Genomic DNA, 25,498 nt, shown 5'->3' with positions numbered 1-25,498 from the left:
TGCTCCCTAAAATCCTGCAGATTCTGCTTTGCATCATTAAATCGATCCCATGTGCCCTAAGTCATTTAAGATTAACGGGTATAATGTTAAAAAAGTGACCTATTTGAAAATTAGTATTGAAAGTAATTGTCTCATGGAAACTATCGAACGGTAAAGCGATGACACTAAATGTAGAGAGTGGCAATTGTAAGTTGTCCTAACAAAAAACAATTTTCAAGCAAAAAATTTTCATCATTGAAATTTTCACGATCTATATTTACAAACATTAGCCATGCAAAAAATTTGTAAACTTGCAATTATAGCTTAATGTAAGTAAAGATTTATTCAGTTTTAAGTACCTTTATATATTGCGCTCCAGTTCCAATCTTCTCATAACTTTGAGGATGGAAGTACAAAGCCATCATCAAGATTTTCTTCTCCCCTTCATTTAAGCGGTGATCAATGGGATACCTGTTTGAATGAGCAATAACAAGTTACAGGACCAACATTAATAAGAACCACAGGCAGGATAAGAAAAATAAGCCAAAATATTGGTGAAAAAAAAGAACTGCATAGTGCAGCTGGAGACATGTGGACTATATAATGGCATCATTTACATCCCTTTTCCTGAAAAACTCGACATCCCTATCAGCAACAATGATCAATACCCCAACTACCAAAATACCATGCTTCAATCACTTATCCTCCATCATATACAATAATATAATTTTCCAGTCAATATCAAATCATGCATGTCAGAACAGCCAATTCAAAGATTACACGTCAACCCTATATCCTGTCCAATTCTTAATCTTCAGCAAACTACTAAAGCATGCCAACAAAAACAAAGACTTCCTTGTCTTCCATTAATATCTTGATTGTCATATATACAAGCCTATCAATATTTGACAAAAGAATTAACAGAACATCACAATTCATCACAATGATCAGATGAGAATACTTACTTGTTCAGTATTTTCTTTGATGCATGATAGAGCTTTTGAATATCTTTCCACGTTAAGACAGTTCTCAAATATGCTCTTGATATGCCTTCTAATTTCTTTAATCCTAAAGAAATAGACCCACTGTGCACATAGATTGATCGATCACCATATTTGTCTGACTTGATGTTCATAGAATTGGGTAAGTCACTCTTTACATTCTGCTTCAAAGGAGTGACTATGCTATTCAACAGGTCATAAACATCTACTGGCTGATAAAGCTCATTGTCCTGATCAATAGATGATAGAACTTATGTATTAGATTATTGAAAGAGAATGATGCAAAATGAGTTAGCACTAGATTTCTCAAATAAATTAGAATTGTAATTACTAAATGTCAAACAACTATACTTATTTAGGAGTCTATTATTATATTATTTAAAAATATTATTATAGTTTTAGTAATTTAGGATTCTATTCTTATTAGAGTTAGGAGTTTATTTTCATTAGTATTATTTTCTATTTGTATTAGAATTAATATTCTTACTTCTACTAGACAGCAGTGAAGGGCAGAACGACAGCGGCGAAGGGCAGAAGCCGTGGTTGTAACGGTAACATCGGGGAACAGTGTGGGGCGAAGCCCAGGGAGGCAGTGCTTTCTTTTTTGGCATGTGGTGAAGGTTGGTGTAGAGGAAACAAATCATATTTGGTGTCGGGGTTCTGTTTTTCAGAAGTTTGTTACTAGCAGGTGGCAAAGGTCTGTGAACTTTTACTGAATGGAATGGGGGAGTCCAGGGAGGCAGAACTTCTTGTTGATAGACAACAAATCATTCGACATAGTTAGTGAAGGCAGAAGGGATGAAAGTCTGCGATTAAGTGAAAACAGCAGAGGCTTTAGGGTGTTAATAACTTACTGGGAGGAGGAGGTTGAATGGCTTGTGGATGTTCTGAGGGAGTTCTATTGGAAGCATATCGGGAGGTCCTGGCGGCTAGACATAAAGGGTAGGTATCATGAATTGTGGGTTGCATTTGGAAGGAATAGAGGAGGACGATTTCCGGTTTTTCAAGAGAAGGTAGGGAAGGAAATTAACTGTATTTCCTTGCCAGAAGGAAGGGAAGCAGCTGGCTGGTGGCGGACAATGAAGGCAGTGGCAGAGGCTGTAGAGAAACAGTGGAAACCACCACAAAACAGAAGAGAGGCCAACATGGATAGGCAGAAGACAATGAAGATACCCACAGAGGAAGTAGATACTCAAAATCACCTGTGTTGCCCTAGATGCTACACAAAAATCAGGTTGCGCTGGAGGAGGCAAAGGAGAGCTATGAAGAAGCAGTGAGACGGAACCCTAGAATGCCCAACTGGGTGAGGAAGAAGGAACCTGAAAGAGAAGCGGGTACGATGGCTCAAAATTTTGAATTTGAAAATTCGAAATTTCAAAATTCAATCAGGGAGCAAAACGACAGCGAAGGGAAGCGTTAAGAAGGAACCAAAACACGGGTTTTGTAGGTCGTTTTTGGCAATTTTATAATAACAGCAGTCCGGTTTTTAATAGGCCCAATAGACAGGTCCAGGGTCAAAGAACAGGAAGATGGGATGTTAACAGAATGAAGGGGCAGTGGGCTAGTTTTAATAGGCGGACCAGACAAACAGATCAGGCAGTGTGGAGGCCTGCAACCAGGACCGCAGGAAGAAACCAGAATCCAGAAGTGTCCAGAGAGAGGGAAACGAAAGGAGAAGGCAGAGAAGGGAACTGGGATTTGGAAAAACCGATATGTCCGGCCACCGAACAGGTTACCACGCACAGTGATTGGAATCTAAGTACTGAAAGCTGTCAAGGGGGCACTGAAAGTGGTTATGTGTTTGGTTCCCGGTGGGTTTATGGAGAAGGAGATGGTGGTTAGTTGGTGTTTGGCATTGATACAAGTGGATGAAAAAAGAAAGAGAAGGGAGGGAAGGTGATGAAGTGGTTATGTGTTTAGTTCCCTGAAAGCTGTCAAGGGTTACGAATGCCCAGTGAAGAATAACTTACATGTTCGACTAAAAGAAAAGGTGTGAGAGAGAGATGATGGTTATGACTCCTATGAGAATGATGATTTTAATTCCTAGTGAACAAGTAAACACCTCTCTTTTATTAAAGTGTATATCATCATATTCCAAAGTGGAACAACAAGAAGAATCACTATATCTTCCTATTGCTAAGAGTCAACTAAAAAGATGGGCAAGAAGAATCACGTCTTCTTATTGCTCAATATCTTTCCCCAAGAGAATGCTATGAAAGTTCCATGCTATAAGAGATTTGACATACCAAGTGGTCAACATGTTGGTCCATCCTACAAAGACTTTAACACTCCTAAACAATTGTGTTCTTATATTATTTAAGATATTGAGGAGGATAACCAAACACAAAGGTCGTTATATTTGTATGGGAAAGTTCGAATAATAAGATTTTACATCATTTGCCACTTCAAGACTCAGGGACGATTTTTCTCCAATTAAGGAAGAATGATACAAAATGGGTTAGCACTAGATTGATTAAATGAATTAGAAACTGTAATTATATTAAATGTAAAACAAATATACTATTTAGAGCTTATTATTATATTATTTAGGATTATTATTATAATTTTAGTAACTTAGGAATTCTTATTAGAATTATAAATTTATTTTTATTGGTACTATTATCTATATGTATTAGGATTAGTGTTCTTAATTTTATTAGATTACTATTTCCTAAGTTAATTCTTAGTAGGAAAAATTACTTAAAGATTATTATAAATAGTTCTGTAATTTCACTCATTATTCATTCAAATATTTAATAATATTTTAAAAATTTCTCAATTTTCTAGTTGTGTAATACAATTAAACCTTTAAATGTGATATTTAAAATTTCTTATAGGTGATGTCTAAGAAACCTTAAGTGTGATGTCTAGTTTTTTTTTTATCCCCAAATCTCTAACTGAATAAATCAATCATATTTGCTCTACATTATAGAAGTATTTCAACCATTAAAGAAGTGCTCCATCTAGGTAAAATATTGCAACCATGAACGAAGTGATTCATTCATAGTCCCTTTTTCCCATAAATTTTTCTTTTCCATTTAAAACCCCCAGAAAATAGAAAAGCATGCAAATATCAAGCAAAATATCGACTTAATTATAAAAATTTTCAACTTACCCTCCAAGAATATATGATATCAAACTGTCCACCTGTCCCAAAACAAGGAGGCTTCCCCCAAGCTAATGCATCTATACTTCCCTGAAGATCATCAGTAACTCCAGCCTTCGCAGCTTTAACAAAGCAAGTACTAGGATTCTGCACAAATTAAAAACAGTTATGCCATTGTGCACCAACACAGACATCTTAATCCAGAAAAAGGCATATATCTAACAAGGACTAACCGAAAAGCATGCTTGCGTGAAAGGTGAGACGACAGATGCATGCTTTCTTTGTTGTGCTAACCCTCTAGAACTCAAGCCGACAAACTCTCCTGTAGCTGATAGACAATTTGCAATAAGAAGCAGATGTTCTGGAAGTATAGTCTTCCCAACATCAGATATTGCAGAGTCCAAATTCTGCATTTAGAAGCATACATATAGAGATCAAAATCATGTTACAAATCCCATAAATTCTCCCATATATAGACCCAAAAAAGCGTAGTATGGTAAACGCACATTAAGAAAAAGTTTCCATCCAGCATCTATTCCATTAGCAGAACAGAAATGATGAATGTTGTCAGGATAACTGCGTGCCCAGTCAATCATATCCATTATCGGGAGACAACCATCCATAAGTGCATTCCAGGATGTCCTAGTACCATGTTCCTCTGACATAGAAACCCTCAAGTAGAGTTCACCACGAGAGTCATAAGATTTTGATAGTTTTGGTCGATCTTTCCACAAAATATCCACCTTTTTTATCTCTGGGAATCCTGACAAAGACGTGAAGAATTCCCACCAAAAAACAAATGAGTGTACAAGCTTGATCTCAATGCTTAATACATGTCCATCTATCGCGAATATATTCCACAATCTATAAAAATATAATAAAATACTCTTTTACATAGAAAATGATAGTCAAATATTGCTCAAAACCATTTATTTTCTGCATTATAGACATTTTAGCTGTATATGATGAGGAAATGAACAGAAAAGGACATTAAACTTCACGATCAGTATAGTCCACCCATCAGATAGCACAGCTGAATACCAGCAGTTATTTTTAGGAGGTTGCTCATAAGTATGAAAAAGCTTGATGCAAGACAAAATCTGTACTTCATGGCTCCTGGTAGAGAATATGCTATTGTCCCGAATTTGAGTTTGAATATCAAGTGATAGCTGCTCATAACTAAGGTTGAATTAGGATTTAGAGGTCATTAGAGAGAACCATTAGGTTTCTAGAGTTGGCTACTCTATATCTTGCTAATGTTTTATCACTAAATTAGCCTATGCATACGAGGAAGATGCAACAGCTAGTTTCCAAATCTTAGGATCTTAACTACTACTGTTAAAAGCCAATTAACATAATTTGCGTTTTGAGATAAAAAAGCAACTCCTATGCTAATTAATCTGTCACCGTGATTTTTGACTATCTTAATTAGCCTATCTATTTAATAACTAAGAAATAATAAATTCCAAATAAAAAATACCTAAACCTAACCAAAGACAAAACAGAGTTTAACTCATACTTTTTGCCTTTGCCCTCTTTAATGCCAGCTGTTGGTGGGCCCTTCTTTTGTGTTTTTTCTTCTTTTAGGTTTAGCCATAACGAAGGAATTCTTCAATATATAGATGTTATCCCAAAAACACAATGCCTCAAATCAATATTATCCCCAGAACTAATAGCAGTATTTCTTCAAAAAGCTTAAGAACTGGAAGCAAAATTATGAAAATAGAGCTTGAAAAGAATGGAAACCTTTAATCACTGCACGAAGGAGAAATGGCATCACCAAGCCTCGAACAGTATCCAATTGAACTGAAGAATCCTTGGACTTCTTAACTACGGTGACACTGATGCAAAATGAATCTTCTTGACGTGGGCCATCATCTATAGGACACTCCCTATCCAAAATTTACAAACCTAACAAGTTAGAATACATATGTTGTCAAGGATACAGTGTAGACTGCAGAAAAAAGTCACATTTTTAATGACAATTCAGATAGATTGTAAGATTTATAATCCAAACCAGAAAATAGAACTTCTGGGAGTAGGCAAGACGACAATGACCAAAATTATTTAACTTTAGATACAAAACCAAAGAAAGCCATCTTCATAACAAAAGCCTTGAAACAAATAGTTGGGAGCAGCTTATTCAGAGATAGTTGTCACCTCCTTGAATTAAATATACTAGAAATATGACTTTTAAAAAAAAATAAAAAGTGTAGTTGTATTAATTATATGCACCCGAAAAGGGTGCAAAACCCATCTACAAAATAATTTATAAATTAGTTAGTATGTCAATAAGTTCTACTAGATTCTCCTTTGAATACAACTGTTGCCTCATCATCAAATATCAAGAGTTTGGAACCAGCTCTCTCTGACTCTATCTAAGCTCTCCTCCACTCTCCCAAAAACTTTTCTATTTCTTTCCTTCCAAGCACCCAAATAACTGCCAAAGGAATGAGCCCCAACTGCTTTTTTCTTCTTTTTTTGTGTTTTTTTTTAGAAAACACCAAAACTAGTTAATCTTTGTATCAGGCGAGAACCAGAGAGAATTAACAATAAACTCTCACAACAAACAACAGAAAGTGAATGGTTAGTATGCAATTACAAGATTTACAAGGAACACAAGCCTGGGAAAAATATTCAAGTGCACTCATCAACTAAGAAACCAAATTTTCCAGTAAACTTTATTGCATATATTTCAAAAGAGCAGAAACTGTTTCATAATTAAATTGCCAACTCCTTACAAGTAAACACATGATCATGTTTTAAGATGCTCCAAGGTAGCAGATGATAGTATTGGACTTGCAAATGAATGTAATAAATAAATGAATAAATCTAAAGAACTGTTTCATAAAAAATTAGTAACTTCTTATAAGCTAACATATGATATGCTTTATGATGCTACGAAATTGCAGATGGGGTCTTCCACTTAAAAATAAATGTAAAATACTAATTAATTTGTTGGCTAACCAATTATCTGAAAGCTTTAGTTGACAAAAATTATCCAGTTGAATTATATACGAGGGATGGCCTGCATTCTTGGAATATGCAATTTTTCTGTATTCTTAATGACCAGGAAGCCATTGGCATGACCTCTTACAAGTTTTAACCTCTGTCACTTTGGGATTATCAACATTGGCTTTTGGAGGCTTCAAGCATGTTTAATTGCAAGCCCTTTTCTGCCTTTTTTTTTTACTTGTAGTCCTTTTATCAATAATTCCACGTTTGTTAGAAGTTTTCAGAAGGATCCAGCTACGAATGTAAAAGTTATCGTTTGGACTCCTATCTTAGATAGGTTAAACCTCAAAGATTTGGTCCAAACTCTCAAACTGTATCGCACTTTGCTTCCACAGGTTTGTGTTATGTGTTATTAAGCTGCAGAGAACAATAATCACTTCTTCTTGCATAGTAATTACACTTTTCCCCAGTGATTTGCTCCAAGTTATGGTTTCAACGTTTTGATATTTTTGGCATGACTTGGGATGTTCATGGCAATCTTGAGGGTTCTATAGAAGGAAAGATAGTTTGATCTTGTGGAGACAGGCATAATTTTTTTTCTATTATGGGTAATGTGAAAAGGAATGTTAGGATCTTCCAGGATCCAGCTTCTCTGTTTTTAGTTATTCGGGATAAAATGTGCTTTTTGGCTTCTCTTTGGGGCTAGGTGCATGGACATTCTAAAAATTACTCTAGAGCATTATCACATAAAAACAGGACAGCAATTCCTTGTTTGACTATCTCTTTTTTGTTCTTTCCTTTTTATTTTTTGGGAGTATCTAATCATCAGCTTGTGTACTCTCCTCTTTTAGTAACAATATTTTTTTTCTATCAGACAAGACAACATGTCTATAATGTGCCCTATATCTACATCATCAAGGATGGGATACCCTCTCAACAAAATACTCAAGTTGGAATCGATGGTCCGTACTTCTATCAAAAATAGAATAGATGAGGTGAAAATTTGCTTTTTTATTTTCCTTCCATATGATCTTATGAATTCAACACTTTATTGTAGAAGTTTTTCTAAACACATACTAGGAATTTCTGGGTCAAATTCTACCAGAACTTGTCACTCCCTGATCTACCAGCCAACCACAGTAGGACCCTAAAGCAAGAACTTTGATATGTACACCAGCTAGACTACCGTGGCACCATCTTATTAAATGAACATAAACTTCCAAAGAAGTTCTTCTTGTGAGACCTTTGATAGACGCAGCAAACAAGAGATGTATAATAGCCAAGAGAAGTTCTTTTCTATGAGAGCTCTGATAGACACAGCAAACAGGAGATGTATCATAGTCAAGAGTTCATATCATATCAAGTTGTCTGCAGGTTGTTGGTGAAACCAGGATTAAGATTTTGGATAAAATTTGAAATGTGTAGATTAAATTACATGCTTTAGTATTTATTCCACCAATAAGTAACATTTACAGAACTAGAAGAAAAGTATCTTACTTGCTTGTTATCAGCAAATCAGAAATGTTGACTTTCAATTCCTTTTTTGCATTGTTATACCACCTGTATAGTGAACCAACAATGAGTTGCTCCTTAAGCCTTCTTCTCTTTGCTAATGCCTGAAAAGAGATGACTTTTAGAAGCAACTGAGCCTTACTAAACACAGGATGAAGGTACATTTCTGGATTATATTACCTTGCGTACATGGAAATGGCAAACCCAAGCACTCAAAGGTGCCTCGCTAAGAGTCTGTGGTGAGAAGCTAGTAACCATGTATCACATCAGTTATCACCATCAATGTGAAAATAAGAATATGAACAAGAGCAGTAAGCAAATAAGCAAGGGACACAAACTAACATGATCATAGCAGTAGAGACAATCTCTGAAAAGTTCAATCTCTCCAAATGATTTTTAACTTCTAGTGCTCCATACTCGAAACCATGCCTGTGTCTTCCAAGTTTCTCCGACAAAAACAGTGACACAGTTTGGTTACTGCTGCTTTTTCTTAAACCACACTCCATTATATTCTGTGAAAGTTAACAAAATAAGGGGAGAAAAGGCACTGTCAAGAATGCTGGTATTTTAGAGCATACATTGGAAACACTGTCAAGAATGCCAACTAATACCACCTTCTACAAGTTAGGTTAAGGCACTCCAGATATGCATATTCTACTCTGTGTTCCAGACAAAGCAGTAAAGCTTAAAAAGCAGGTTACAAGATTTTCCGATCAAAAGAAAATGAATGAAGTACCAGGCTATCTTACATTGTATCTCATTTCCGCTCAAATTGTCTCATGACTTATTTTGCCTGACTGCTTCAACATATTTGATTTTGCTTTGGATGAATCAAAATCTAGAAATAAATAGGTGCTTCCATGTAAGCTTTACACTGAAAAGTCTTATATCTATAATTCCACTTTCCATGTTCTCTTGTTTGCATTTCAACTTTAAATTTCCTCATTTATAGATATCGTTTGATGCATGTATTGGTTACTACATGCAGGTTGCTTTGCTTGATAACAAAGACAATGAAAAGAACTATAAAGTTGAAGTTTCAAATGAGAAAGAAAAAGAGAGAGAAATTGCCTTTAGATTTAGTAAGGGTGAAGTTTCAAGCAGACTAATTGGCTGATCCAAAGCACTGTATGCAGCCTCGGAAATGGCACAAGCTGATAATGAACCAACAGGTTCACCACCTATTCCCTCAAAAGGATTGACACTCCCTCTGGTCAACTGGGCCAGGCTGCAGTTTGATGTGGATGTGCCTTCATCTGTATTATAAGAGAACTGCACAAGCTGATTTCCATAAGCAGACCTTATGGTACCATCATACGCTCTATACAAATCACGCATGAAGAACATGAGCCTCCGAGTAAGAGTTCCAGGGAGATCAGCATTGTCACTGAAGGAACTACCTCGACTAGTGACAGAATGAACAAAACATTCCAATGGATTCAAGCCAGTTGAAAAAGAATTTTTAACCACTGCGTATGGGATAAATGATTTTGTAAGACAAGCATTACCGTCAATTTCTCCCATTAAACCACTGCACCTCTTTTGTTTGTTCCATGCAGCACATGAGAGCTGGTGTGGGAATCTGAATGATAAGGGGACCAATGAATGTTGCAAACCAAGACACATGCTATGCTGAACAAGTTTTGGCAGACTACCCTTGCTTCCAGCCTTATACATAGCTAGCAATGAATTTTCCTTGCTTGCATATTTGAAGGCCAGGGTTTGGATATCTCGGAAAACTTGCTTGAAAGCATCAACAGAAGCCTGGCTGAGTACAGCTGACCCCTGCTTCTCATAACATAAGCGCTCCACATCAAAAGTTATGACATTTTGACTTTCTTCATCATTTCCAGCAAGAAGATCTCGACAAGAATCAACCATCAACTGTTTGAAATTACATGTCTGCTCCGCTTCTAGCAAACCCCAAGAAATCTCATCCATCAAGTTTTCCCGAGAATGGAGATCAGAAGAAAGATACAAGTCTGATAGTGAAATGCTAAAACCCCTATCAGACAACCAATCACAAAGAACTTCCTGTGCAGCATATAAAAAGTTAAGAACCATACTTTTATCATATTTAACAAGACTTTGGAAAAGATTTCCATCATTGTCACGTAACCAGGCAGACCCGTCAGAAGAAGATGTAAGCTCCCCATTAATAATGCAAACCCCATTTTGTGAGAAGTAATAATTAAAGCCTGGAGGTAAGAGCATGCTGAATAATTGTTTGCCAGTCCAAACGGAACTATTCAGTCGAGGAGCTTTCACAAGTGCTGGCGGTGGCAACTCATAAGGACAATACATCTTCAGCTGCTGCATTTGATACTTGTTTAATAAAAACCCATCCTCCTTTATCAAATGAGCAGCAGTCAAACTATCTTGACCAAGACAAAGTAGGTTTCTACCACTCAACCAATTAGTTAACTGCCTATCTAAGGCAACAAGCTCGTGAAGCTCAACTCTAGCTTCAATCGATTGAGGAATATAGCCATGAAAGCAGTCACCATCAAAATCTCCACGGAAAGGAGAACAGCAGATAGGATTTATGGAAACAACTGAGCTTATAGGAAGGACCTTGACAGAAAGAGCAATGAGGGAGTGTGGATGAATTGATGGAGGTCTATTTATCAACAAGATATCTCCATCCTTTAGCGGCCGGGAGATAATGTCTCCCATCCGCAGATCACTGATACGACGTAAAGAAATCAGACTATTTTTTCTGCGTACATGAATCTCACCCTTCTCAAGAAGGCGTAGATCACAAGAAGAAATTAACTTGTCCCAGTTCCAATTATTCAGGTTCTCTGATATTTGCAAACTTTCTGCAATATGACAGGGAATACCAATTTCACTAAGTTTAAGGCTCCGATCCCCGATAACAACTGTGCGAAAGGAACTGTCATTTCTCTTTCCAAGAAGAACATCTTTCATATATCTCAAACCAACCATATTAGAAGAATCTTCATTCTTTAACAAAGCAGTTGTTGCATCTTTACTTGAGGACTTGAATGTGTGAAGCTGCATTAGATAGATAGAGATATATAATATATAACACCACATGAGAAAAAGCACATGTTTTGGGAGATTGGAGAGAAAACATAAAACTAGAAAATCATAGCAGAACTTGCCTTGGAAATTTTTAGACAACCCAGTACACGAGAACTCAACTCATTTGAAGTTCCCCTGAAGTCAACCAGCTTTTTGTAAGCCCCCGTTCTTTCATCCTACAGCCAACCATAAATGACAATGACGAATGAACCACATGTAAGAAAAGAAAAGTAACAAATCATACAACATAAAATGTCAAACAATCTAGTTAATCGAGTCACAAAAGAAGAGGCTTACAAAGAACAATCGCTGCCCACTGGAGAACATGTATGTCAGTTCTGTTACACGATGACTATTTGGCGTCACGGGGAAATAGTTGAGAAAAAGGGAGTCTGGCCTCAATATAAACTTTCTAATGAGCTTCGGATCAATGGCTTTCAATAAAAAATGAACCTTGAACCATTAAGCAATCACAAAACATCAGCTTATTTCCCAAAAAAAAATAAAATACCAATCAAAAACCAAGTGGCCTAGAGATAGTATGGTTTGGACAGGAATCATAGAACAACGGCAGACAGCAATTTTTTATCAAGAAAATTTACTATTTATAATCAGGAAATAGCTTGTAGCAACAATAGTTAACTTTATCCCATTCCAACAATTATAATTTTTTTTAAGATAGAATCCCACACTAACAATTAAAAAGAGATATCTTACACTATGGTCCGTTGCAATGAGTTTGTGGCAAGCAATACCAAACAAACCATTACATATAAGTCGTTTTTAATAGGAAAGAAGACTTTTAAGACAGAAATGGAATACAAGGAGAGGAAACAGTATTTTCTTAAAAAAGGAAAAAGCAGGAGAATATAACCAAAAAGCAAATAGAAGAGGAGATATCAGCAGAAAACAAACCACACAATCCTTAGCATGATAAACAAAGCTAACCTGAGAAACCCATGCCTCTTTAGAGAGTATTTGGATTGGCTTGTTTCTATGTCAAAGTTATTTAAAGCATATTTTAGTCAGAAAAGTCATATGGTATTTGGATCATCCTAGAAGTGTTAGAAGCTATACAGAGCTTTTTGTCCAAAAACCTGCTACCAGAACCATCCCTTTTAGACCTTTAACTAGAAAACTAAACGTCCCTTTAACGTTATTTTTCTACCAAAATTTAAAGGTCTAAAAGGGATGGTTCTGGTAGCAGGTTTTTGGACAAAAAGCTCTGTATAGCTTCTAACACTTCTAGGATGATCCAAATACAAATTTAACTAATCAAAATAAATATTTTTTTTAAATAAAAGGAAAGTATTATTAATTCACATGGTACCAAAGGAGTATCACCCATACACGAAATAGTTACAAGTCAATCAAGTGGTCCATGAGTACATCAAAAACTTTCCAATTTTTGATGTCATGACCCAACAAACTAGAATCAAATGTTCTATATCTCTAATTTTTATAAAATTAGTCTTTATACTCTCAAATGTTCTCGCATTCCTTTCCTTTCACACCACCCAAAAAATAGTAAGTGGAATAAGAAATAAAGTGGTCCATGAGTACATCAAAGTCTTTCCAATTTTTGATGTCATGACCCAACAAACTAGAGTCAAATATTCTATATCTCTAATTTTTATAAAATTAGTCTCTATACCCTCAAATGTTCTCGCATTCCTTTCCTTTCACACCACCCAAAAAGTAGTAAGTGGAATAAGAAATAAATGACCTTTCTTTTTACAAAAACCTGCCTATGCCCACAGCTCACTACTCATACTACCAGCCATAACCTAATTTAACCCTAACAGCCCAAAAATAGAGGCCTAAATGCTGTATGTCACTAGGCAAGTCAATAATAAGTGGTTGCATGTTTTCTCATCAGCATGGCATAAATAACATCTACTAACCAAAGTGTTACCCTTCCTTTTTAGCATGTCAATAGTCAATATGCATTCATTTGCCGTAATAAATATTACACACAGATAATTTTAAACTAAAAAGGTAATAATCATTATTTTAGTAATTTTACAAAATTTTCAACTTAAAGCTCTAATATTACCAAACATTTGACAGTTTGTTAGTCTAAAAGCTAAATTAAAAGAATAATCCAAACATTTCCATGCTTCAAGCACTACAAGCTTAAAAGCTCATTGGAGCTAAAAGCCTTATGCACTTTTTTTTTTAAATATAAAAAAAAGTAATCCAACACCTTGTTAGATTAATGAATGAAAAAATAAAAACGTTTGATTTCACTACATGCTAATATGAGTAGTCACACCATTTTTTTCCATAAAGAAGTTTTAATAAAATCTCGTATGGGAAAGATTCATAATCTAATAGCCACAAATCAGCATGTACACTTAGTGCTACCTGGGCATGAGATAAAATTCTTCTATTAGGTCTCGTACCACTTTCCTCTTGATGCGAATCTTTTGGAAGAAAGTCCCAATAGTCGGCAGGCAATGCTTCTTTTCGTCGCTTCTGAAACTTTCTTAGAACGTTTTCATTCACTTCCACCATAATCGCACTTAGTCTAAAAATATCTTCCGACAAAACTTTGAATTTCATTGGTGGATACCAATTCAACGAATTCCCCTGTATGGCATGAATCACTAGTACGAAAAATAGATACTTAAAAAAAGGAAGAAAACTAAATAGGAATAAGCCCAACTTACAACACAATATTTGCAACCTTTAGGTTGATCTATAGATAGGGAATCAGGTCCCTGATACATGATGAGACAAAAGAATAATTAATATCACACCAGAATAAAAACCAGAAAACAAGAACTTTAGTAATTCACATCATACAAAGAAAACTAGTCTCTTAAGGACCTACGCATCATACAGACATAGATATTAAGCAAGAATCAACCACCCATTCCCAGATACTAGCAAGGAAACATTAAAGCTTTATGAAGATAGATGCTTAACATCAAATAAATTGTTTTGCTCTCAAAGCCAAATTTCAAAGATTGAAATATTCATGATGTTAAAAAAATTAGATGATTCCTTAGAACCATGGAAGGCTATTTCTAGTGTTTAAGTTTCTTTTCTACCCTTAATTCATTGGAGGGTAGGGAATTGTTCTCGTTTTCTCTTTCAGGAGGACCCATGAATTGACAATGTCTGTCCAGCTTCCTGTTTCCCTAGATTTCAGAGATTATTCAAAAATCATCATTCTCCTATATCCTCCTTTTCGGTTTGATCTGATAAATCCCTTTTTCTCAGGTTTATGCTCTTATAAGTCTTACTTAGGCTTCTTCATTATCCTGTTACCCATAATATTTTCCTTAGAAAGTCCTTATGGAAAGTCAGCTCCATATAATACATAAGTTTTTTTTGGACTACAGTTTTTTGGGTAGGCTTAATACATATGATATGCTTCAAGCTCGCAGACCGAACTGTGTCTTGTCACCTAGGGCCTGTGTAGCGCGGTATACAGATGTGGAGACTCATGACTATCTTTTCTTGCATTGTAATGTCACTAAGGGAATCTAGGAATGAGTTTTTAGTAAATTTGGTTTCCAGTGGGCTTCCTCCAAGAATCTGGAGGTTTTCTTCCACCAATACTGAGAGGTCCGAGGATGAAGAGGGAAATAAAATCTCTAGGGTGCAGGGTTTTCTTGCTGGTATATGGGCAATGTTATTGGAAAGGAATGTAAGAACTTTTCGAGACTATCAACTCTCCAATTCTGATGACTTGAGATAAAGCTTGTTTTCCGCTTCTCTTTGGGCTGAGTCCAATAGATATTTTAAGGATATAGTTTACCAATTTTGTAGACGACTCACTATTCTTTCCAGTGACCAGCTAGTCTTTCACTTTCCCTCCTTTTTTCATTTTCCGTTTAAAGGATACCTAATCCTCCTTATTTCTACTTTCTCTTCTCTTAATAATCTCTCTCCTTTTTCTATTAATAAATAAATAAATAGACAACCCCTGTAGTGAGAGAGAGAAAGATGACAAGCCAAGAAGCAATCACATAGCTGAAATGCTTCTCAGACTAATTTAGAGAGAATTTTTAACTCTTTTCCCCTATCATTGAGGGGAATTACTATACTCCAAACAGTTCGCCTTTTATATTTTAATCATCAGCTCTTCAACAACCTAATTGCAGTATAGACTAGTGAAAATTCTTAATTACATTGGTAAAAATTCATCAGGATACACCTTATATATATATATATATATACATAATTTATGGTTCTATTAACTCTTTGAAAGAAACATCGTAAAATTCAACAGAGCACTATCTAAGAAATGTGTTTATAGATTGACATGAGAGCTTAAAGTAATGAATATTGCTAAAACATGGACCCAGATACTGCCCTGAAGATACGACCAGTAAGTAGAATGTTCAAACATGAGTCAATTTGTCCTTTTTTTCCCCTAATATTGCATTTGTTTGAAATGGCCAATGAAGGAATTTGTGGATAATATGGAACTTGTGGAACAGTGGATAGATAAACTGGTTCCAACAAATGCTTTCCTTTTCAATAGAAAATTGGATTCCTACCAATATGTAACTTATTTACCACCATGTGCCAGAGCACTATCTAAGAAATGTATTTATATCTTGACCTGAGAGCTTGAAGTAATGAATATTACTAAAACATGAACCCAGATACTGTCCTGAAGATAAGACCAGTAAGTAGATTGTTCGAACATGAATCAATTTGTCCTTTTTTCCCCCTAATATCGCATTTGTTTGAAATGGCCAATGAAGGAATTTGTGGATAATATGGACTTGTTGAACAGTGGATAGATAAACTGATTCCAACAAATGCTTTCCTTCTCAATAGAAAATTGGATTCCTACCAATTTGTTACTTATTTACCACTATGTGCCAACTAAACTCATCCGTAAAGGTTAGCTCTGGCTTAATCAAACTCTATAGACTGCCATTGCATCTATTCTTGAAATACGGATGAGCTGAAAAGCACTGTGGCAAGTTAAAACTGATGAGCAAATTCCCAGCTGAAGATTTCCACAGGTAAAATGGCTGGATCATGAGGCTACTGGACGGCCAGCCTAAGATCCATAGCCTCAGAAAGTAGATAGATCGCAAGCAATGAAAACGGAAGATCCTCAAGCAAATCTGTTTCAAAGAAAAAGACAGAGTCCATGAACAAACTATTACTATGAGCTTAGAGTAGTAAACAAGAGGATCCATGAAGTTTGAGCCAGCTATGGAGGTGATTTCATGAAAAACTACTAAGTCAGGAAGAGCAAAAGCAGAGATTGTGATAAAAGTTCTAAATAGATTTAACATAAGATCAAAGAAATATCCGAAGCAATGAAAAAGCTTCTCATAACTTGACACAAGCTATACCAGAAAATCAGTATACTTCCAACCAGGCAACCAGGAATGCACAGAATAAAAACTTCTTAAAAAGTTTTCATCAGACAACAATCTTAATTCAACATTTTGTGTTAGATACCTGACCTTGATCCATAGATCTTCCCGAAGAGATTTACATGCTGGGCAAACCTTATTCAGAATTTGTACAACTTCCGACAGATAATATGGATGGAGTATTGTGTACGGAAATTGAATAACTCCAAAATGGCCTAAAATTTTGATAATGAAATTAGGAATACTGGAAACTAGCAAAATTCTTACTAAAACAAAGACCAGGAACTTAATAGGTAAATTTATATTATGCAAGTTCTCAACCCATACCTTCACAGTGTTTTAAATCTTTGGCACCACATGTCAAGCACTCAGATGATGGATTTGGGAGCCCCAGCTTAGGATCAGTGACCTCACTGGCAACACAAATTTTTTCTAGACATACTTTCTCCTGTTACAGCAACAGGTCAATAATATTGTTAGTTGTTATTGAAAATTATTCAAATTGAATTAGATTTCAAACCCAAAAACCACAGTATTTTTTTACATCCATGAACCGAGCAAGATCCACAATGCCATTTTAGTTTATTGTTTAAAATGAAAGCAGCCAACATATAAGAAGAGCCATAAAAAAGACAACAAATAGGAAAGAGAAAAAATTAAAAGAAATGAGAAATTAGGTCTCTATTTAGGAGAGGGCAAGAGGAGGGGAGGGGAGGGGAGGGAAGAGAGAAGAAATTGGTCTTTACACCAAATTGTTATTATTCTTTATTGAGTAATTTCAAACAATATGTCCCAACTAAACTATTTTTGTGCTGCAAGTACCAATAGTCCACATTCCCTTTCCTTCACCTCCACTCAAATGAGGAAAGAGTGGTAAGGGTCATTGGTGACATCAGATATTGAATCATTAAGTTAAGAGGACTATTCATCGAATTTATGGGGATTCAATGACTCTAAGTTGTGCTTAAAAAAAAAGACTCTACAAAGTAAGTTGTGACCAAAATAAGTGTTTAGCCAAAATGGAACCTGGATGTGGTGTGGTTTCAAGAGTCAAAATGGAAGCTTTCTCTGATGTTTTGGCTCCTAAGGTGCAGTTAGTTAAGAGTGTCGGATTGAGGGACCTTTATTTTAGGGGCATGGGAGGAGATAGGGTTCATTTTTTGGGATGACAAAGTCATGGAATTTGTGGATTGGTGCAGGAGAAAAGACTCAATATCAGCTATATTGAGGTGAAGGGGATCAGAGTGGTCTTTGCTCTTCTGCAAGGTCTATGGAAGAGGGGAAGGCTTGGGAGATTTTAACATGATTGTTCATGCTAACAAGAGAGAAGTCAAAAGGCAGTTCCTGTGTATGCTCGAAGGAGTTTAGGGATGGACAGATATGAGGAAAAGTGTACCTGGTCCTTGTTTTCTCTTGTTTTGACTCTCAAGTTTCCATTTAGGTACAGAGATTATTGTCAACAAGTTTTCCCTATATGTCTGAAGGTAATATTATTAAATAGGGGCCTTCCTTCCACTCTGAAGATAAATGTAGTAGGGTCCCAGGGTTCAGGGATTTATTTTAGCCCCGGAGAAGAGAAATAAGTGGTAGGTCATTCTAGTTTCAAAATTGCAGACAAAATCCATATCAAGAGATTGATTAACATTTGGAGTAGGGAAGTGTTTTGGAAGAGAAAGGTTAAAAAGTTTTGAGTTGATAGGTTCACTAGGTCAACTTGACAGGTTGGAAGAGAAGAGAGCTTTTTTAAAAGAAGAAGTGTGAAATTTCCAGGTGGTGTTTATAATCAAGAGAGAAGGGGGAAAAAAAGGAGCATGAGGCCCATGGAAGCAGCAAAAGAAAGGAGTTTGAATCCATGGTTGGTAGCTTCTTTAAGGAACTAATAAGAGTTAAAATTATTTAAGGATTACTATTAAGTAAGAGTTAGAATTATTTAAGGATTTCTATGAAGTGTTTAGATTTGCAATTGGAAAAAAGTAGGACTATAACTCCCAAACCTATAATTAGATTTTGATTAGGATTTGGGATAAATTTAGTACAATGATTACGAGAACTGTAAAAGTGATCTAATTAATTAAACTACCTTATAAATACACCTATTATCATGAATAAAATCATCATACTATTAATTCAAAGAATTTCTCTCTAGAAGATTAGAGGCTCTTAGATCATTAGCCAGCAAGACTGGAAAACCATGAAGCAAGCAGCTCTGCTCTAGGATTTCATACTAGCAAGCCCCATGACCAGATCAAAAGCACGCAATCGTGACAAATTAGTACAGTCAGTGCTCATACAAGAGGATCGCGCCCACTCGGAAAAGAGGCAGGGTGGACTCACCATTCAGTTTGAAAGTTTATCCCAGAAATTGTTGACCACAAGGAAAGAGACTGCCAAAACCACCAGCTCAACAAAAAGAAAAACAAGAAGCAAGCTGACTCCAGCACCAATACATAAAGGGGAACTATGGTGCCACGGATCGCAAGGTTGGACTTTCCTCCCTATGAAGGCTCAGTTGATCTGCTGGAGTGGGTTAACAAATGCGAGCACTTCTTATGACACCAAAGGACGGTCGAAAAAGGTCAGGTGGGAGTATCTTTTCACCTTAAAGATGATATCCAACTATGGTTCTTAAAGTTGGAGCAAGACCGATTGAAACTCTTGGGAAGAATTAAAACCTACTGCAACCGTAGATTCGGCCCATCAATACACAAAAACAAATTGGGAGAACCGGTTGAATTGAAGCAGTAGCAGACAGTTGCTGAGTACCAGCAGCATCTCGAGCAACTTTGCACACATGTACCAGCCCTCATACTAAACAAGAAGTTCATATCTTCATCAGTAGCCTTCAAGAATATATGATTGTCAAAGTTGAGCTACAACAACCACCTAAGTCACTACTACTATGAGTTTGGCAACGTTCTATGAGAGGAGAGGCAAGTAAAGAAAACCAGAGAACACAAACAACTAGCGAGCGTCCAATGTGCCGCATTTTATCAAAAAATTGAATAGTGACTAGATGGAAGACAAGAGAAAGAAGGGTCTTTGTTTCAACTGTCATGAATCGTTTATCATAGGACATTGTAAAAAGCTATTTTGGTTGAAATTTGAGAAAGATGAGGAGGAAACAAGGGATGAAAGAACATTCCATTTTGGCACTTGCAGACAAGCTTCAATTCTATGAGGGGAGAAATATTACAACGAGGAAAAAAGCACGGCATTGGTGAAGTGACCAATCAAGATTTGCCACCAAGGAAAACAAGACCCTAGTTGTGTTTAGCGTGGCAACTAGGGTAAGTTTCTCCGGATAGTCAATACTATATGATTTTGTGAACCCTTTGCAACTACTTGAGCCTTTAACCTATTAACATTCCCATTAGCTTTGTATTTCACAATGAAGACCCACTCACATCTTTCTTCTTGTTTCCCTTCCGTTAGTTTAGTGAGTTTCCAAGTGCCACTTTTCTTTAACTCATTTCTTCCTCGATAGCTATATTCCAATCAAGGATACTCACGGCTTCCTGAATTGCCTTGAGAGCAAAAGTATTACCTAGATTTGCAACAAATGCCTTAAACTTAGGTGATAACTTTTTATATGACACAAAATAATATAATAGATGGCTTATGCAAGATTTTATCATTTATTGCCTCACGTACCACGGGTTCGGATAATATACTGGAACCCTTGTTTAAGGTTGATTCATTGAAGTAGTGGACATATATAAAGTACATATGAATCCACTATCTAGCTTTCCTTCGATGAAATATCTGTCTACTTTAATGTGTTTAATTTTGTCATATTGTACTAAATTGTGAGCAATACTAACTGTAAATTTATTATCACAGTATAGTCTTATAGGTCCATTCCTTGAATTTCCAAGTCTTCTACACCATAGAAACTCACACGCCCTTTGTGTCATAGCTCCAAACTCTAATTTTGAACTAAATTAGGCTACCACATTCTCCTTCTTACTTCTCCAAGTCACTAGATTCCTTCGAAAAAAGGTACAATATCCATAAATGAATCTCATGTCAATTAGTGAACCTACATAGCCCACATCATTGTTTGCTTCAAGAAACAACTCATTATTTCTTTTGAATGTAATTCTCTTCCCCAGAGCACTCTATACACAGTTTGTAGGTGCACTTTTTTTGAACTTGTACATGAATTGACTAATTATACGAACTACATGTGCAATATTTGACCTAATCTATTACAAATATATCAACTTCCCAACTAGTCTCTGGTACATCTGTGTCTTCTTTTGTCAATCCCAGTTTATGGTTGGATAATGGATATGCAAGCAAGCTTGCATGCTAGTTTACCAGTTTCTTTCAAACGGTTCTTAACATATTTTTGTTGTGATATGAATATTCCAGACTTTGAGTGGGCTACCTCTATCCCTAAATATTTTAATTTTCTCAATTCTTCAATCTCGAATCCTCTATCCAGGCATTGCTTGAAAATCAGCTTTTCTCCTTTATCATTTCCTAACAATCATATCATTACATATGCCAGGAGGGTTGTGAATCTCTCTTACTTTTCTCCTTTGTCATTTCTTAACCCTTACTTTGAGCATTTAATTTACAAGCCGTAATCTATCTTACTCCGCCCGCATTCTATTCATGGTATTACCTTTGCAAATCTCCCAAACCATGCTCAAAGGATTTGTTTTAGCATATATTGCGCCTTGATGGTACCAGTTCAAGTACCTTATTCATTCCTACTACCCTAGCAAACTTGGGGGGAGTTTCCATGTAAGTTTTTTCTAATTTTCCATACAAAAAAATATTTTTTACATCAAACTGCTGCAATTATCAATTGAAGTTAACTGCTAAATACAGGAGGATATGTACTGTTTCTTTTATAATAAGTGCAAATGTCTCTTGACAGTCAATCTCGAATCTCTAGGTACACTTTTGCGCCACCAATCTTGCCTTGTACCTTTATAAAATTCTCATGGGGTTTACCATTGATAGTGAGCTCCCACTATCAAGCTTCTAGTCCATTATGGTTTAGAAGAAAGCTAAAAAAAGGGAAGGGGAGAGAAAAGGTTAGGAGAAAAGAGAAATGAGAGAATATAAGGAATGAGTGAATTCTTTTTTCATTGCCTCATGCAGATAACTATTTACATATTTATAGTGTCAATCATTAGCACAAGGACAGGTTATCATACATACTGCCAGTTCTCTCTATGAGCTAGACTAGATATTCTCCAGCATATTCCCTTAGATATTCTCCAAATATTCTCTTAGATATTCTCTAGCATATTTCCTAAGCAATATTCCTAAATTACACTACTCTTCTCTTTTATTCTATATTGGATATTCTCAAACATATTTTCTTAGATATTCTTGAAATATTCCCTTGGATATTCTCTAGCATATTCCCTAAGCAATATTCCTAAATTACTCTACTCTTCTCTTTTATTCTTGACCTTATCCCCCCTTAGAGATGAACCTTGTCCTTAAGGTGGATGTGTGTGGAAATTGCCCCTTGAAAAAGTTCTAGTCTTCCCAGATCATTTCCTCTAGCCCATGTTGAGCCACTTAACTGGCACTTGCTTGACTTCTCTACCCTTGCGAGTGAAGATCTATTTCTTTAGAATCTCTTCCGGTTTCACCTTGACTTGTCATTTTGAATCCATAACTGACAGGAGGCTGTCTTCCCCTTCATATTTATTTAATTGGAATACATGAAACATATTGTGGATCCCAGCGTTCGGAGACAGTTTTAGCTTGTAAGCTACTACCCCGACCATCTGTAGCATTTGAAAGGGTCCATTAAATTTAGGTGCCAACTTCAAGCACCTTTGAACTACAATATTGGGCTGATCATAGGGCTGTAACCTTAATAGTAAGCATTTGGCTACCTCAAATTGTTTTTCATTCCTCTTGTTATTTGCGAAGTATTTCATACAGTTCTATGAGTCTATGAGTTGCTCCCTAAGCATTTGATTCATTACTTGCCTCTCTTCCAACCATTTCCTTGTTTTTACCCATCCTGCCATTCCTGCTTTTGCTTTCGATGACTAGAGGACGTGGATACTTGTATAAGGCCATGAAGGGTGGAATTTTCAAGCTTGAGTAGTAAGAACTGTTAAACCACCACTCTGCATGTCCTAGTCATTTTGACTTCACCTTCAGTTTCTTGTAACCCATGCATCACATATTTCTCAATACATTAATTGACCTCCAACTAGGATAAAAGATCCCATTGAAGCAGTCAATCCCATGCATATTGTCTGTACATCTGGTTGCACAAATTGCATAGTATTATAAATAGCCACTCTAGGTATTACCCGTCCGCCAGGAGAGTTTATAAACAAATAAAGATCTTTGATATCACTCTCTATACTAAGATATACCATAAGACCAATAAGTTGATTTGAGATTTCGCTATCAACCTCTTGGCCTAAAAAAAGCAACCCTCTCTACCTACCTGTCAGTTTGTGGATGGTATACTGAGCCACAGTGGAGTCTGGTTCCCATACCTCATTAATTCTTGCCAAAATTGTCCTGTATATACCTTCTCTATCTGTGACAATAGACTTTAACATCCCATGGAGTTTATAGACCTGATTCGAAAAAATTCAAGGGATGGTTGGAGTAGTGAATGCATTTGACAACGCTAGAAAGTGGTCATACTTGTTAAAACGATCTACCACTACTAGGATGGATCCTTCCCTTCTGACCTAGGTAAATGCTCCATAAAATCTACTATTATATCAGTCCAAGCTTGGTTTGGAATATCAAGGGATTGAAGCACCCTTGTTATATCTTTGACACACCTCATATTTTCTTATTCATTCTCCACATGTTGCTTCATCTTAGGCTAGTAGAGCCCTTGCTTCAGCTTGTTGTAGGTCCCCCTCGCCCCTGAATGTCCTCTTAAGGGCAAGTCATGGTGGTGTTTAAGTAATTGCTCTCTCAAGTCTGTTTTCTCCCCTCAACAAACCAACACTCTTTATATCTAAGTAATCCCTGTTAGCATTTGAAAGGACTTTGGGAAAGAAAGAGCCATCACCAAGTCCGGTAGCAGCAAAGCATGCCTTAATTCAACGCCTCCATTTCTCCCCAAAAGATATCCTCCCCAGCATATAATCCACAAAACGTCAATTTACATGGTCATTCGTCTTTTCTATATCTAGCTTACATGGTACTCCTTCCCTTCTTATGTAAATGAGTTCATCAACCACTTCATTAGCAATTAACGCTGCATCAAAGATTTGCCTTCCACCCACAAGAATGTGATGACATTCCCCAATCTTGCCAGTAAAACTTCACAACGACCTTAACTATGAGCTTATAAATACATCCAGTAAAACTTATGGATCTAAAGTCTTTTATATTACAAACCCCACCAAACTTGCCATGAGAACCAAGAAAGTAGCATTAAAGGACTTAACAAAAGATCCAACTGCATACAACTCCTGAAGAGGTCCATTATGTCTTTCTTCATTATATGTTAGAATTTCTGAAGAAAACTGATGTTGAACCCATCTGAGCCAGGTGCCTTATCTTTTCTACATGACTTGAGACCATCAAAGATCTCATCTTCAGAGAAGTCCCTCTCTAACTTGAGTCTACTAGCTTCATCCAATAGTCCCTAACATCTCTCTTTAATTGCTCATTCCACACCACAGCAATATTGCCAATCTCCATTGACTCCATATAGCTATTTCTTTTATAGTGACTTGTCATGCAATGGAAATACTTGGTGGTACGATCCCCTTTCTTAATCCATCTATTTCTTGGCTTATGTCTCCAAGTGATTTCCTTCATTTGTAACCTGGAAGCAACTTCAAACTTTTAAAAACTCTCTTCTAGCCATGTCTTCAGTTGTCGAAATCCTCTCTCCCTCCCTTCTATCAATCCCTTCAATCTCCTCCAACAAAGACTTCAACTCACCCTCATGTTTAGTCCCGTTTTCTTACACCATTTCTTGAATTTTGTTTTAACAAATTTTAATTTTTGCATAATTCTGAAGATTGTCATTCCCACTGGATTTATTGCTTCCCGCAACTCCTTAACCTTATCCCTAAACTCTTCAATTCTTAGCCACTTATTATCAAAGCTAAACGGACAAGGGTGGGATGATGTTATCTGCCATTAAACAAATGGGAAAGTGATCTGAAATGATTCTATGGAGATGCTTCTGACACATATTACTCTCATGTAACTGACAATCCATTGATACCAGAAACCGCTCAATTCTCAAACACATCGGCTTGATTCTCTTATTAGAACAAATCCACTTGTTCTGTGACAACAGTAAACCTATCAACTCAAGATGATCCAGAGTATCCCTGAATTCATCAGCACAAACACAGGAAAAAGTATCCTTATTTCTCTCACCTCTATTAAAATTGCCTCCAACCACCCACAGCCATGACCACCTATTTCTACATGCTTCCAAATCATTCACAAAATACTCCTCTCCTTACCTTCACCTCTACTATACATCCCCGTAAACACCCAACAAGTACCACTATTATGAACTTTAAAAAGACATGAGAGAGAGCACCAAGCCACCAAAGTAACCACAC

General features: G+C 36.3%; 1 protein-coding gene across 7 annotated transcripts in view; it reads right to left on the bottom strand.

The window, feature by feature from the left end:
- NRPD1A (nuclear RNA polymerase D1A) overlaps positions 1-25,498 on the bottom strand; it is a 58,857-nt gene that overhangs the window by 8,905 nt on the left and 24,454 nt on the right. For 3 of the 7 annotated variants that reach the window (XM_088217547.1, XM_088217548.1, XM_088217549.1), the window contains exons 3-18: positions 17,283-17,403; positions 17,046-17,170; positions 14,274-14,324; positions 13,969-14,193; positions 11,899-12,054; positions 11,682-11,777; positions 9,625-11,571; positions 8,896-9,065; positions 8,734-8,800; positions 8,539-8,657; positions 5,833-5,978; positions 4,593-4,849; positions 4,320-4,493; positions 4,096-4,233; positions 945-1,210; positions 339-450 (exon numbers count right to left, since the gene is read on the bottom strand). In XM_088217547.1, coding sequence (XP_088073673.1) covers positions 339-450; positions 945-1,210; positions 4,096-4,233; positions 4,320-4,493; positions 4,593-4,849; positions 5,833-5,978; positions 8,539-8,657; positions 8,734-8,800; positions 8,896-9,065; positions 9,625-11,571; positions 11,682-11,777; positions 11,899-12,054; positions 13,969-14,193; positions 14,274-14,324; positions 17,046-17,170; positions 17,283-17,403 — 4,170 coding nt within the window. Of the gene's footprint in view, positions 1-338; positions 451-944; positions 1,211-4,095; positions 4,234-4,319; positions 4,494-4,592; positions 4,850-5,832; positions 5,979-8,538; positions 8,658-8,733; positions 8,801-8,895; positions 9,066-9,624; positions 11,572-11,681; positions 11,778-11,898; positions 12,055-13,968; positions 14,194-14,273; positions 14,325-17,040; positions 17,171-17,282; positions 17,404-25,498 lie in introns of those variants that run through there. The other 4 variants (XM_088217551.1, XM_088217552.1, XM_088217550.1 and 1 more) reach the window with 4 other exon arrangements.

This window comes from Carica papaya, chromosome 4, assembly GCF_054855325.1.
Source record: "Carica papaya isolate Zhongbai chromosome 4, ASM5485532v1, whole genome shotgun sequence".
Taxonomy (NCBI): Eukaryota; Viridiplantae; Streptophyta; class Magnoliopsida; order Brassicales; family Caricaceae; genus Carica; species Carica papaya.
The sequence above is the reverse complement of the archived record's forward strand: the minus strand, read 5'-3'. Positions and strand labels throughout refer to the sequence as shown.